The sequence below is a fragment of the Haliotis rufescens genome, unplaced genomic scaffold, assembly GCF_023055435.1.
Source record: "Haliotis rufescens isolate VD_foot unplaced genomic scaffold, xgHalRufe1.0.p SCAF_61, whole genome shotgun sequence".
In the NCBI taxonomy this organism is placed as follows: Eukaryota; Metazoa; Mollusca; class Gastropoda; order Lepetellida; family Haliotidae; genus Haliotis; species Haliotis rufescens.
This window is the reverse complement of record NW_025964346.1, coordinates 554,651-570,971: the sequence shown is the minus strand read 5'-3', so window position 1 is coordinate 570,971 and position 16,321 is coordinate 554,651. Positions and strand designations below refer to the sequence as shown.

Genomic DNA, 16,321 nt, shown 5'->3' with positions numbered 1-16,321 from the left:
CTTCCAAATGGCATATGATTCAGGCCGATCGTTAAAACTTGTGAGCCTTGTAAGCAGTAACTCTTTCTTCAGCAGGAAGCGTGACAGTTCAGTAGCAACAAACATGTTGTTGCCCTCATCCCTATGAATGTTCTCAATTCCATCTCCTTGATGTGCCACTGAGTACACTAAATCTGCCTCTGCACATGGAATATTAGTGTCCGGCAATACATTAACTGGTCCCTGTTGAGCCAGTGGGGGAGAAGGTGAAGTCAGACGTCTGTTGGCTTCTCGTTGAAAGTAGTGCCGAGGCACAGATATGTTACTCGTTTGGTTTTGTGAGTGCCTCGCTACGTAATCCCTTGTGCGATCCTTGGCACCTTCAACTGGTAATGAGAAATGACTGCTTGATCCCTGAGAATCTTCCTCTAACTGCAAGGCCCTTACTTCTGCTTCAGCCCCAGCTACTTCTTTCTGTTCTTTGAGAAGTTTGAGGTCAGCATCCATGTCTGCCTTCTTACGAGAGGCATGAGCAGCAGCAAGTTGTTGCTGCTCCTCCAGAAGTGCACGCTGCTTAAGAATCTCTGCTTCCTTGACAGCATATTCTGCCCTTGCACGTGCTGCCTCTGCCTTAGCACGCTTCCTAGCAAGCGACGAACTGGTGTTGCTTAACCCAGATTTGCTGGTGCGCATAATTGACTTTGATTGATAGGATGATGAATCAATGAGTTCCCGGACGTGATGATCTAAAAGTTTGCCCGTGATTTCAATTTCACTTTTCAGTACCTGGTAGTTCTGCAGATGTAGATCTAGGTCATTGTTGCTATCAAGAGTGTTTGTACGACGTAAGAAGTCTATATATCCCGATGACAGTTCACAGTAATGTGTATGCACTTGAGCCAAGCTCCGTTCAGTAAGTCGTAATGACTTGAGGTCGCCTTGGTATTGACTACAAGCTTTAAGAATTCCCTTAAGTTCCTGTTGGGCTTTAGCTAGTTTAGCACAGTGTGCATCCTTGGTCTCCTTATACATTCCACTTCCTTTTTCTGTTAGAGTTCTTAATCTGTATGAAGTTCCAGTGAGTTCCTCTTTTTTAATAGTTTCCGTCTGCTTCAAACTCATAAACTCCTCAGACCTTTCTGCTTCTGTTTTGTCTATGTCAGACATGATGAATTTTCTCACAGTAGTTATTACTGTATGTTGTAATCAGCTTCTAACTCCTGTTGTTGCCTGAAGAGGGTTCCTGTCCTATTGCACAGTGTAGATATACACAAATCCCTGTGGTGGTTGCATTTTCCTGTTAACGAGCTTGCAGCAGTCTTATGCTAGTCCTTTTACTGTACTTGCATCACCCTTGCGAGCTACAAGTCAGATAACCCCGAACCTCTTCCATTCAAGAAATGATGGTACAAGTGTCATCAGATTTGAAGGTGTTTATTCTGTATATGAAGGTTCTCATAAAGGGTAAAAGGCTGTAAGAAATACAAACACAAATGATTACTTAACCTGGTCGCTAGCATAAAATATCATGTGTTTAACAAAAGGTGTCCACATTTTAAAATCATTACGGTAATTTGCTATTCAACAAAAATAACAACTTTTAGTCCACAATGCGCTAAAACAGACTTTAAAGACACACCTAAACAACGTAAGAAATATCCATTTACATATAACCTTATGCGACAATAAATTATAAGGGTAACTCAAACACATAAATTGAATGCGTCAGCATATTCAAAAACCGCGCGAAAACTTAGTCACATTACAAGGCTTGTCAAAGCGAATTCCCGACATATCATCCTATGACAGCCCAATTAAACTGTACACAAACAATCTTAACCATACTATCATAAATATACTGCCAATACTCACACTGTGGTGTGTCACAAGTGGTCAAAACCTAATTTTCCTGATTGCGAGAGCGAACGGCGTGGTTTGTCTCGGCTACCTTTACGCAACGACAAATTTGACTCGTGCACAGGAGAGTTCCAACAGCCAGGGAGCATACATTGCGGGAAACTGTTACGCTGTAACAGCACAGACACAACTCAGGGGATGAACAATTAAGGCAATAAATGTCATACTATAAATAACAGTAATGAACGGGAAGTGATATAGTAGCCCAGTTTGGCTGTCAGTCAATATACAATGAAATGTTGGTGAGGATTAACAACGGGGATTAGCGCCTAAAACGTACTGACAATTAAGTTATGGAGACATGGCTACAGGGTAATTTGCCTTTGGAGTCAAATGTACTTCAGACAATGGTAGTCGTAAATCAGTCGCTATGACAGTTGTAACCTTGCTGTGTCTCTCCTCTGTAGTGCCCGCTCCCACTAAATGGCCTGCAGGGACGTACGCCATGCCGTCAGCTACGGAAGGATGCCCCGGAGATGTATTCCTGGACGGCTATGTACAACACACCAGTGATGGGGGCAGCACACAGAGCGCCACCGTGCACGTCAAGGGGGCGTTCACACCCAGCAGCTCCAAGTACCACTTCTGTGTAAAGAACAGTTCCACCAGTGATGACGCTGACACAGCAGAATGGGGACCCGGTAGATACTGCATACACAAGAAAGGAGATTGTCCTACAGGTAAATGTTATATTCAAATTAAAGTTTAACATACAATGGAGACATGAGTGGCATGCATGGCGGTTCAGGGTCCTGTGTTCATAGGGTCTTATCCCTTTGCTTATGTTCTAGTTTTGCAAGGACTATTCCCATGTTCATTGGCTCCACTAAAGTGGTAAACGTCAAGAGCCTACATTACTTCCCCCCACATTAAGCTGACACCCAGTCATATAACTGAAAGAGGGATACAATACAGATCCACGTCAAACACACAATTTCATGAGGTCTTGATATCCCCGTGTTAATAAACTATGTGCCAAGCACCCTGATACCGTACCATGTGATGTAAGTCTGTAATTCGGGCACCGTGAAAGCGGAAGGTCTGTGGTTCGATGGCTGACAGCGTCTTACCAAAGGTAAAAAAATAGACGTATTGTTACCCTGCCGGGCGCTCGGCATCGAGAAACAACACGAGGACTGGTCGGCTCAGAGTCAGTACACCGGGCAGTACATGATGATCTGGTATAAGATGGCGCACACACATGCACGTCATCATATGAGTTAAATAATGTTAAATGCGACGTTTAACCCCGCTTCACCTCACCTATATTCCGCTGTAAGGCATCAACACTATTTTCCTTATCTGTATTTTGGGAGTGATGCTTTTTTTAGCAAATTTAGAACAAAACACGTCCATTCATTTATGAAAAAGACACGTCCAGGTTATTCCTGTGTGGTATCTCAACATGTCCACAAAGCTGACAAGCCGTGATGTAAATGACATACTGTCCAAAGCAACGTAAAACCCAACCCACTCACTCATAATAGTTTCGAATTCACCCCTTGTATCGTCATGAGGCTCATTTTCACAACCGCCTTTTCAGGTTTTGAAAGTGGATACGTCAAATACGACAACCTTGCCGGAACCACAACAACGACATCTGGGTCCCTACCCGACGGCGTCTATGATGCAGACACTCGTCTTGATTTCTGTTGCCGTGACGACGGCTACCCTATTGTCCCACTCAAACTCCCCAACACTAAACCCTTCATCTTGTTCCGCCACAAAGGAGAAGCCGACTCCTGTCAAGAAGTTGATGGTAATACGGCGTCTGATCATCTTCAGGAGTTTGTGTCATGTTTGTGATGGAGCTGTCACGCCACTAAATCAGTAGTGAAATATCAGATTACTGTTGATGGGCAATTATTTTACTTGTGACATATACCAGAATGGATATTTACAAACAGCAAAGATGTAGCTACTAAAATGGCAAGTTCACACGGAAATGAACCTATTTTTCTTGTATCTTTTCTACATTAAAAGAGTTAACATAGAAGTGTCATAGACAAAAATATAAAAACATCATAATTAATTAACATATTTTTTGCATTAAAACGATTTATATTTGTCACATTTACCAAGTGTTCTATTTCCATAACAAAAACACCATGGCTTATGCCCCTTGCAACATGACGTCATTGGTGCCAATTGATAAACATTATGACGTCATCATGCTTTGTTAGAGCCGCTTCACGTAGTGTAGGTACAGTTTTGTGATTCTAGCGTCTCAGATGCCAGCCAGCATAGTGTTATGCTGAGTCACAACTGCGCCGGAGTGTGTAGTAGGCCATGTTGTTTTACCGTAAACTGGTACTTGATATCGTTTGCGTTGAGAATAGACAGGGACCCAGTTGAATTGGCACCAATTACGTCATAATCTAAGGGGGATAACTCAGACCTGTTTCGCTCGAAAAACGAAGGCCTTATAACGGCATATCAGTTTCACACTATTGTGAGCTTCCTACTTTCACTGTGAAAAAAATGAGTGTATATTTTCAAACACAGATACTAACTAATTCTAAAATTGCGTTTTGTTTAGAAAAAGAAAGAAAGTGATTTTTGCGTGTACACTTCCCCTTTAATGGTAAGAGTGCGCTAATGAAATAAGGATTGTCTGTTGACGGTGAAATTTGCATCCACGGAAAACATTTAATATTACCCACAACCACAGAGTGATCGTATATGATGTTACAGTGTGTCATTGTTATTAAAATAAGACATGATATACATCGCTTCTTTTGTGTCCATATGGAAATTCAAATAAATAAGTTTTTTAGTCTTTGAGTGTCATCACTGTGTATGAATTGTGCGTGTGTGTGTTATAAGGTAACATAGTAAGGTAACACATTTGGAGCTTCTTAGCTTCAAAGCATGCATGTGTGCATGGGCAGCTTTCTTGATATTAATGTTTAAATCCCAAAACTAACAAATGCTATGTTTTCTCACGATCCCCACATATCTTACCGTCTCGATAAATATATATATACACCCATAACGAATATACATAGTTTTCCTTATCAGTATCATTGAAACTATAAAGTTATTCCCTCTTTAAAAATAACATCTGTAGATAGCAATACTTATTAGTTGTGACACAAAACATTTCGAGTTGTACATAACCTTTCAGAATACATATACATATATATTTATGTATATGTATTCTGAAAGGTTATGTACACCTTCAAAAGATTGCATAAAAAAGTATAACTTGTAAAAACAGATATAAGTTGACTTAAAATAAGAATAATCTATCGGAGAGTGAAACATTATAATGATATTCTTAAACGATACCGTTTACCTTAAATTATTATCTAAAACTGCTGCTCCCGCAGGGATGTTGGCGAATCCGGAGTTCCTGCAGTTTGACGATGACAGCGAAGGCCAGGCAGCCTTCAGCCCGAGGTTACTGGCAAAGAGATTCATTTACTGCTACTATGTGCCAGCTGAACGAGGTTCGTCAAGCCATTTCCTTCTCTTCTGTACCAGGGGCTACTCAGTTTTCTCAAATCCACCCTAGATATTATTTCGTATTCTATAAAGAGAAAATGTCATTCACTCACCTTCCTTTAATGCTCACGGTATTGCCATTGAGAGATTAAGTATGACAGTGTTCGCGGATATACATACTTTTCTCCACAACTCCGCAGCTTGTGGTGGCCTGTATACCTTGACTAAAGAGAACCCCACACAGACCATCACATCACCTGGTTATCCCAGCTTGTACCCAAACAACTTGGACTGTTTCTGGATATTTAAGGTAAGATCAGAAATAAGGTAAGCCGTGATATACATGAAATACTGTCCAAAACTGTCACTCACGTCTAGTTATAGAAAAGCACTCACATATAAAGCCAGTTTCATTTTTTCCACATTTTGACATCTATTTTCCTTTTGTTAGTTCGTCAAAAGTCCCTGTTTTCTCTACACCTAAAAAAATCCGAAGAAGTGATGTATCACAATATTTCATAATACAAAGTTAATATTGCCGATGCGATGTAAACGTTTACCTCACTCACTCACTAATACAAAGTTACTAAAAGAGAGATAATAGAACATTATTCTGGTTCACCGACAGAGATTTAATGTGTCCATCAGGTTAGTGCACTTTGGCCCAACACGGACATCTTCTTACACTTCTACATCGTGGGTTGGAATCCGGGTCCGCCCTGATAATAATTCCTCGTTTCCACTTTTTACCCTGGTGTCACCAAAGTATCAAGTCTTCATCACTCAGGCTTTCCTCCCACTCCAACTTGATCTGTTTCTTGTAAAAAAGTTTGAAGGCTGACGGCATTGTACTGTACAGGGTTACTATTATTTAGTACAGTGTTACTTTCAATTAAGACAGAGGAAATAAAAAGAGCATAATATTCACTAAAAGAACATGACTGATTTAAACAGGCACCAGAGGACTCAACTATTCTGCTGAATTTTGATGACTTTGAGATCGCTACTTCATCAACATCGGAATGTGAAGATGAGCTTTGTGTTAGATCTGTACTGCTCGGCGAAAACCCCTTCACGTAAGTTAAGCGGCAAAATTTGAAATCAGCACTGACCAATCGCAGAACTCCTTGGAGAGTGTGTTCCTCATTGTATTGCCGATAGGGGGCAGGGGTGGCACAGGCGTCAATGGCGCTATGTTGTGTGACGTCCCTAAGGCATGCCAGAAGCCAACGATCGTGGTTCTCCTTGATTATCAGTCTTGGTTCGTGGGCACCATACACGCCACCGGTGGAGCAGGATATATTCACCTTTTCGCAACTACCTGGTGTCGTCATTATTTGTTAGTGACTCATAAACATATGTTATAAATGAAACAAGGAATATTTATTTCCCCCTCCTCCATCACTTGTGTCTTTCTTCCACATTAAGCTCTGATGCCACTGAAAAGAACTAAAAGGAAACGGCATAAAAAGAAAGCCGAAAGAGAATATCAGCTTGACTTCTTTATCATAATAATCTTCTTTACATTCTCTGCATATTCATTACATATAGTTTCAATAACAGGAACTGTTAAGCAAGTTGCCAAAACGGCAACTAAATATACTGTGGGGTACCGTAATTACTGTAAAGGAATATATGTACCTTGTCACCTCTTTCATCTACAGATGCTGTGGTGTACCGTAATTACTGTAAAGGAATATATGCACCTTGTCCCCTGCTTCATCTACAGATGCTGTGATGTACCGTAATTACTGTAAAGGAACATATGCACCTTGTCACCTCCTTCATCTACAGCTAATGTGATGTACCGTAATTACTGTAAAGGATTATATGTGCCTTGTCACCTGCGTCTTCAGATACTGTGATGTACCGTAATTACTGTAAAGGAATATATGCACCTTGTCACCTGCGTCTTCAGATACTGTGATGTACCGTAATTACTGTAAAGGAATATATGTGCCTTGTCATCTGCGTCTTCAGATACTGTGATGTACCGTAATTACTGTAAAGGAATATATGTGCCTTATCACCTGCTTCTTCAGATACTGTGGGGAGTCCCTGCACCGCACTATCCGGACTGTACGGAACACGCTGTCTCTCAATCTCCGGACTACACCCGAGGGGCAGAGGAAGGGCTTCCAGGCCCAAATCAGTCTGGTCACACGTACGTTTGTTTATACATTTGTTTGTTGTTGTTTTTTTTCTAAATATATCCCTGTAAACTGTATTTAATCGAGTTATTGTCAAGTGTTTGGTGCTACTGACTATAACTATTTCTACATTTACAACAGTCTCTACTGCCACAGCAATGTTTCCGAGCACGCCCAAACATAATGAGATCAGGTCATTTGATTAGGTTCACTTCTTTTACACGCGTTCATGTCAAGTATTCCTTCTGTGAATTCTTCAGCTGAAAATCACTGCTACAGGATGGATGACAAGGGCGTCACGTACAACGGGAATGTCTCGTTCACGCGAGGTCGCAAGACCTGTCTTCCTTGGAGTGAAACAACCACGTGCCCACATCACCTGTTTAATCCAAGGTAAAATCCCTCTTTGAACTGAACATGAAAGTATCAACTGTCACAATCAAGAATGCAATGTAATAAAGCTTGCTCGCACAGTCAGGCTGGTTAGGTTAAGAATCAGGTCAGGACCCTTTCCCCTTGCACGCAGTCCAGACAGCGAATGCTGCCTTGTGGAACCCACAAAGAGCTTTCTCGGGGTATGTGAAGACTTAACAACGCTGCAGCTTTCGGCATTACCGACAGCGTCAGACGGGCTCTTATCCTGACAGACTCTCCCAATGCCAGTCAACAGATTTGGAGGTACCCCGAGAACAATGGAGTCGAAAACATTGATACTTGGCATGCAAGCGAGGTCAGCACATTTGCAATGTTTTTCCCTGAATCTTGTCAATCACATTAGTTTCAGATTGGACAGAGACTTCAATGATATGAATGATTCCATTTAGCTTTATCAAAAGGGACAAGATCAGGTTTGTTGGCTGGATACGTCTGAGGCTGTATACGGTCCTATTCCAAATAATTTTATAATTATCATTTTCCATGACGCCCTCTACACATTCTGGGTCGTACATGGATGGAGTCACAAGCATGGCAGTGAGGGTAATACAAGAATCCAGCAAAACCAGCATGTCCTTTAAGATACTGTGTTTGTGCCAGAGCTAGGCATCCACTGACAATGTGTTGGACAGTCTCATTAAATGCATTGCATGATCTACATTTCATATTTCCATTTTGATGTAAAATCACACATTGACGGTTTCGATTGGGAATTCACTGGTCTTGAGCAGCAAACAGAAAGCCTTCTGTGTCATTTTTCAGGCCGGCCGATTTCATCAAAGTGAAGGACTCTGCAGGGTTACTTACCTTCTCAAACGATGCAGTGGTCGTTCAGAGAGCCACAGTAGCAGTAGTAGTAGTAGTAGTAGTAGTAGTAGTAGTATTAGTAGTAGTAGTGGTGGTAGTGGTAGTAGTAGTAGTAGCATGGTTGTTAATATTCTCAATAGCAGCATCGTCATTGTCGTTTATGTTAATATTATTATTATCATCATCGTCATCATTTGTTCAGTGACTTTGATGCCAACTTGAAAGAGAATTATTGCCGTAACCCCGACAACACGTTCCGGCCGTGGTGCTACACGGGAGTGTACGAGGGGCAGTGCGACAGGGACTACTGTGATGTGTGTCAGCTGGGTGAGTGTCCAGTGTTTGTCCATCAGGGACTACTGTGATGTGTGCCAGCTGGGTGAGTGTCCAGTGTCTGTCCATCAGGGAGTACTGTGATGTGTGCCAGCTGGGTGAGTGTCCAGTGTCTGTCCATCAGGGAGTACTGTGATGTGTGCCAGCTGGGTGAGTGTCCAGTGTCTGTCCATCAGGGAGTACTGTGAAGTGAGCCAGCTGGGTGAGTGTCCAGTGTCTGTCCATCAGGGACTACTGTGATGTGTGCCAGCTGGGTGAGTGTCCAGTGTTTGTCCATCAGTGTGATGTGTGCCAGCTGGGCGAGTGTCCAGTGTCTGTCCATCAGGGAGTACTGTGATGTGTGCCAGCTGGATGAGTGACCAGTGTCTGTCCATCAGGGACTACTGTGATGTGTGTCAGCTGGGTGAGTGTCCAGTGTCTGTCCATCAGGGAGTACTGTGATGTGTCCCAGCTGGGTGAGTGTCCAGTCTGCCAATCAGGGAGTACTGTGAAGTGTGCCAGCTGGATGAGTGTCCAGTGTCTGTCCATCAGGGAGTAATGTGATGTGTCCCAGCTGGGTGAGTGTCCAGTGTCTGCCAATCAGGGAGTACTGTGAAGTGAGCCAGCTGGGTGAGTGTCAAGTGTCTGTCCATCAGGGAGTAATGTGATGTGTCCCAGCTGGGTGAGTGTCCAGTGTCTGCCAATCAGGGAGTACTGTGAAGTGAGCCAGCTGTGTGAGTGTCAAGTGTCTGTCCATCAGGGAGTACTGTGATGTGTCCCAGCTGGGTGAGTGTCCAGTGTCTGTCCATCAGGGACTAATGTGATGTGTGTCAGCTGGATGAGTGTCCAGTGTCTGTTCATCAGGGAGTACTGTGATGGATGCCAGCTGGATGAGTGACCAGTGTCTGTCCATCAGGGACTACTGTGATGTGTGTCAGCTGGGTTAGTGTCCAGTGTCTGTCCATCAGTGTGATGTGTGCCAGCTGGGTGAGTGTCCAGTGTCTGTCCATCAGGGACTACTGTGATGTGTGTCAGCTGGATGAGTGTCCAGTGTCTGTTCATCAGGGAGTACTGTGATGGATGCCAGCTGGATGAGTGACCAGTGTCTGTCCATCAGGGACTACTGTGATGTGTGTCAGCTGGGTTAGTGTCCAGTGTCTGTCCATCAGGAACTACTGTGATGTGTGTCAGCTGGATGAGTGTCCAGTGTCTGTTCATCAGGGAGTACTGTGATGGATGCCAGCTGGATGAGTGACCAGTGTCTGTCCACCAGGGACTACTGTGATGTGTGCCAGCTGGGTTAGTGTCCAGTGTCTGTCCATCAGGGAGTACTGTGATGTGTGCCAGCTGGGCGAGTGTCCAGTGTCTGTCCATCAGGGACTACTGTGATGTGTCCCAGCTGGGTGAGTGTCCAGTGTCTGTCCATCAGGGAGTACTGTGATGGATTCCAGATGGGTGAGTGTCCATTCTATGTCCATCAGGACTACTGTGACGTGTGTCCATCGCCCTATCTATCTGTCTCAGGTTGATACACTTTCAACTCCAATACAAAATACTGTATAAGGACATTAACAGGGTTTATGTTGTCTTACAAGAGCTGTAATATTTCAGAAGTCAGAAGATCCTTTCCCTGGTGTATCTAGCTACTCAACACATAACGAAGATTAAGGCCATATACCTGTAAAGTGATGCATGTCGAAGCAGCTCGATATTGGGAGAAACGTCTACGAGCATCTTTCAGGAAATGTAATGTCTGGGCTGTTCAGAAACATTTCATATCATAATGTCCTGTGTTAAGTGATCTCCGGAAACTATATATCAAACCATATTGTCAGAAGAACCCATGTCGTCATACTTGTACCGTGCCTACATCTATAGTCCACCAACTGTTTAATTAAGGTAAATGTATTCGGACTGACACTGATAATTGATGTGGTGTGATTGTGTACGTTCTCCATCTCATGGCCCACCTGTATTATGTATCTATCAAATCTGATGAGCTGTAAGCAGAAATTAATTTAATTGATATTTCGAGTGTGATGCTTTTCAAGAGAGCAAGTTCGACAACTACCCTGACTGTGCGGAACTAAAGGAGGCAGGCTTCTGCGAGAAGGATCAGACGAAGGCGAGGGCTGGCTGTGCCAGAACGTGCGACACGCCCAATGTACCTGTAACCCCAGGTAATATTTACCTGTCCAAGCCTCACACCTGTGTGTCCATACTTCACTGACACTTATACATAAGACCCATGCAAGAAAACGAAGTCCCACAACCATGCTTGATCCTAATATATCGTGATCCTTTCATCATAAGGTTATAAGTAAGGAAAGTCTTAAACGTTTTTCGTGAATGACTCTGCGTATAACGCAGTCTTCACCAGCATGTCAGTCAGCTTGATGTAGGAGGACAGCTTTAAGAGATGCAAGTTTTAGACGTTTACCATTTTGGTGATACCCGAACACGGTTATTGGGCTGAAAAAGATTTTTTAAAAACAAGTAGCAGGGCGAGCGAGAGTCGGATTCACAAATGTCATCTACACTATCACGTATGTTTGTTCATATAATTGCACATTTGAATCTTACAGTAACGACATGTTCTGCACCCAACGTTGCTGCTGACGCTGACCCTGTGACGACGCTGAATTGCAGCTACAACCCCGGGGATACCGTCCAGTTCAAATGTAAATCTGGTACAGACACCCTCACCAGGACATGTTTGACAGACGGGACGTGGTCCCCCGGAGGATATGTGTGTGGAAGTGAGTAGAACTGTCTTCCTAGCATCTATGCTTTTTATATACTAATGTTGGTATGCCATGTATACATGGATATATCTGGGTTTTCTGTGTATGTATTTTGCAATGTTGTTTAACGCCGCACGTTGCACTATTTCACCTTCATGACTGTGTCTTCAAATACTCGAGTCTCAACCAGACAATTTTTGAGTGATTGTTTTGGCAACTATTCAGGGTACGATGACAAGTCATTAGCGAGAAACTGGTAAGAAGTCATGATATCGTCGAACAATCAGCCATCATCTATTGTGACTTGCTTTAACAAACAGACAGTCAGACAGAAAAGCATTGTTGACACAAGCGAAAATCAATTTCTGGTCATACATGTTTGTAAAAAGTAAGTATTGCACTGACGACGAGGATGCTGGCAATTCATAAATTGTAGATACATAAATATTCAAGGATATTGTGCTCTAAAGTATACACTTACAGTCTATATGTATAAATTATTGAGACCCGTGAAGATCCGCGGTAGAGTAGGTCTTCAGCAACCCATACTTACCGTAAAAGGCGACTATGCTTGTCGTAAAGGCGACTAACGGGATCGGGTGGTCAGGCTCGCTGACTTGGTTCAAGCATTACATCGATCCCAATTGCGTGAATTGATGCTCATGATGTCACCTACTGGACTGTTTAGTTCAGAATCGATTATTTACAGACCGCCGTCACACAGCTGGAAATACTGCTGAGTGCGGCGTTAAACAACAAACAAACAAACACAAGATGTTTTTCATGAGCATACTTCAATACACTCAAAATATCGCATGAACAAAGCATCTATGCTTTTTGTTTTCTAATGTTGGTCTGCCATGTACATATGGATATATCTGCGTTTTCTGTTTATATGTTTGTTTTTTTGTTGTTAAGCGCCGCACGTCGCACGATTCCACATTTATGACTGCGTCTTTAAATATTCGAGTCTGAACCAGACAATTCTTGATTGCTAGTTTGGGCAACTATTCACACCGTCAAGTACGATGACAAGTCATTAGCGAGGAACTGGTTAGCAGACATGATATTGTCGTACAATCATCTATTGTGTCGTGCTTTAACAGACAGACAAACATACAGACAGACAGCTTTATTAACACTAGCCAGAATTGGCTTCTTGTCATCCATGTTTGTGAAAAGTTATTATTGTACTGATAACGAGGATGAGTGAGTGAGTGAGTGAGTCAGTTGGGTTTAACGCCGCTTTTAACAATATTCCAGTTATATCATGGCGTGACAGCTTAATGTGGGAGGAAAGCCCGAAGTGATGCTGATCTCAGACGTTTACCACTCTGGTGAAACCCACGAGCACGGGTATGGTGCTGACAAACCTAGAAACATAATCGGGGCAAACCGGGATTCGAACCAACAATCATAGGTTTCTGGCGAATCGCGGCGCCTTAGACGACTGGGCCACCCGTGCCCCCTGATAACGAGGATGATGGAAATATATATATATATTGATTAAATGCCTACCTTTGAATTCTATACATATACATACTAAAGTAGATATGATATTGTTTTTTTCATGATATGCGTTTCATAAGCATACTCGCTAAGGGACTTCAATACACTCAATATATCGCATGAAGAAAGTTGTATAAACTTATTGCAGATAGTTGTACATGATAGGGCTTCGGAAAATTTGTAAATCTTCAGTTTCAAACAGAGGTCAGAGTAGAAAATGATATTCATCCTCTAAATCACAACTAACAAAATACAATATATCATATCCTTTTAATCTGCTACTCTGTACTCCCTACTCCCATGTGTAAAGAGTGTGAGGAAAGTCTCAATCTTGGTTGTACAATTCTAATGTTTGTGTTACTTAACTTTGTGCAGATATGGTTCTATTCTCAACTTTAGTTTATTTGTTTATATACTGGCATTGAAGAAAGTTCTCGGACATTTCAGAATCAATCCGAAGTGAAATGATCTTGTAAACTATGTTTCAAAATATTAAGGAAACATTGACTGTTGACATCTTGTGGGTGTAACCATACATCTAAAAACATTTCTCTCATATACTTCATATTTCATTTAACCACTGACTTCTTGATTCAACTGATGCCTTATGCATTTCTTGCAAACTAACATTGGAATTCTGTGAAGAACTGAGTAAAGTAACTTAGTAAAGTACAGATTCTAGTACTTTTTTAGGTTGAGTCCATGTACTTGACAAAGAAAGTGTTATCTCAAATATAACGTAGAATTAATGTGATATTTTAAATAATCTAAAGCCTAAAACGTTGGTAATTAATAAATAATTTCTCAAAATTGCTCAACAGAGTTATACCCCTTATTTTTTCCAGTCACCCACACTTCCCTTCTTTATGTAAAGGTACCACAGCGCCAACTGACCAAACTGATGAGAAATGACCACTATTTAATAAACAATTAAAAAGGTTGCTATATTTGTGTCTGACTTTCCCAGGTTGCCCCAATGGCTGGAAGTTCTACAACGGCGACTGTTTCGTGTACGTCAACGTGGAGAAGAACTATGCTGATGCCGTTTCCCACTGTCAGACGCTGGGAGCTATAGTTGCCCCCACCAAGGACATGAAGGAACTAGAATTTGTATCAGGTTTACGGTAAGAATTAGCCAACAGGATTGATATAGCCGGCTATGATCCTCTCAGTAACTCGCGAACTATTGGCGATCTCGTCGCGATCTATTGGCGATCTGGTCGCGAACTACTGGCGGTCTGGACGTACAGACGAGTAAGAAAATATAAGATAAATAAAGAATATTCGCCTGTTCTCGTCAAGCAACATTCTGGCCACGCTTTCCAATATCAACTTTGGCAGGTCACTCCATGAGATTAACATGCTTTTTGTTAAGAAAAGATAAATATATATCATATATATAACAACAACCGAGCTTCGCTTTACAATAAGTGTTAGTCACAGTCACCTGCATGAATATAAACAACTGCTGAAACGATGACACATGGGTTTCAGGGAAAAGAAAAAATTGATTTGGATCGGTGGCACAGATATTGACACTGAAGGGTCGTTCAAGTGGTCGGATGGTGCCCCCTTTACCTGGACCAACTGGGAAGGTGGTATGTCGGTGCATCTTTATTCATTTCAAGGATAGTATGCAGTATGTGCAAGGAAAGTACGAAATGTCAATGCAAGAAAAAACCCAGCAAATCACTGATGCGTCAGTTTTTGGAAATGTTTTAAGCTTTTTGAAACAAGCTATGCACATGTATCTAAATATGAATGCTGATGTTTCACTGGTCCCTATTATTTCTAGTTCAGGTGGGTAAATCACTCGAAGGGACTTGGCCATTTGACAATTATTCAACGATAACAGATCAGCCATATACCGGAAGCTTGAGTTAAACGTCTTGGATAATTTCCTGTGTCTTGATTTTGCCAATCCCTGCAATATCCCGATTCATATGCATAAAGAAACTATTCAGCAAGAAGGGGAGCCAAAGTGATGCCAATGGGGATATCTTATCCCAAATTTTACACATATGTTTTCAACAAGGAAGTCCATTATTTCAGATAATGTCTTCTTCTTCTTCAGTTGTCATTTGCTTTCATTTTTGACAAATTGTGCTGAACCTTTGAAGAGGTGCAAGTGAGTGACAAATGTCCCATGGATCAAGAATTTAACTTACGTGTTTTCTGAGATTACACAATTTCAAGATGCTTTCATATTTTTGCAAATTCACATGGCATTATTACAATTTATTTCAAATACATTAAGTTAATATATTGAAATATACAACGTCAACGACAGAGTATAATCAGCCTCAAGTAGGTGTAAAAGGCAAAATAGTGGTGACAATTTCGCATGAATGAATCACTGAAAATCAGTTGTTTGATGGGCATTACTTAGAAGTTGACGGATGACAAGATAGACACAATTTAATGGATAACAACGCCCCATTTTAATTCTGGAAACCCATTTGTCCAGAAACTCTCCACGCTGTGGCCAGTCTCTGTCAAAGGTAATTACAAAATTGAACATGCTTTTCTCATTGGTACATACAAAGGAAGAAAATAATCTTCAAAAAACTAAAAAAATAAACTATGTATTTAAACTTTGATTAACACGAGCTTTTGCGCAAAGGAAAATATTCTCGCCCATGTTCCAAACCTTTTCGCCCATTTGCGAAATATTATAATAACGTCTCAAATTAGTTGGATTAAGTAAAAATGAGTTAAATCATGTGTCACGATGCTTGTAGACAAACCTTTATGTATTTGCCAAAGAAAAAGATGAGTTTTGAGCAAATGAAAATATTCTCATCCATGGGCGATATAGTTTTAATTTTGAGTTTTCAAAAACAAAATTACATTTTTTCTTCCTTTTTATGGACCAATGAGAACAGCTTGTTCAATTTTGTAAATACCTTTGATAGAGACTGGCCACAGCATGGAGAGTTTCTGGACAAATGGATTTCCAAATTTAGAATGGGACGTGTTTTACGTTAATTTAGAATTACGTCCTTTCTTGATCCATACCTC

General features: G+C 41.5%; 1 protein-coding gene across 1 annotated transcript in view; it reads left to right on the top strand.

The window, feature by feature from the left end:
* The window catches only part of LOC124119955, a 64,541-nt gene that overhangs the window by 34,368 nt on the left and 13,852 nt on the right, over window positions 1-16,321 (top strand). Inside the window, exons 12-23 of the mRNA XM_048386843.1 lie at window positions 2,304-2,576; window positions 3,440-3,655; window positions 5,229-5,348; window positions 5,544-5,653; window positions 6,298-6,419; window positions 7,386-7,507; window positions 7,754-7,886; window positions 8,938-9,062; window positions 11,099-11,227; window positions 11,633-11,806; window positions 14,268-14,424; window positions 14,795-14,898. Of these exons, the coding sequence (XP_048242800.1) occupies window positions 2,304-2,576; window positions 3,440-3,655; window positions 5,229-5,348; window positions 5,544-5,653; window positions 6,298-6,419; window positions 7,386-7,507; window positions 7,754-7,886; window positions 8,938-9,062; window positions 11,099-11,227; window positions 11,633-11,806; window positions 14,268-14,424; window positions 14,795-14,898 (1,785 nt within the window). The remainder of the gene's footprint in view (window positions 1-2,303; window positions 2,577-3,439; window positions 3,656-5,228; window positions 5,349-5,543; window positions 5,654-6,297; window positions 6,420-7,385; window positions 7,508-7,753; window positions 7,887-8,937; window positions 9,063-11,098; window positions 11,228-11,632; window positions 11,807-14,267; window positions 14,425-14,794; window positions 14,899-16,321) is intronic.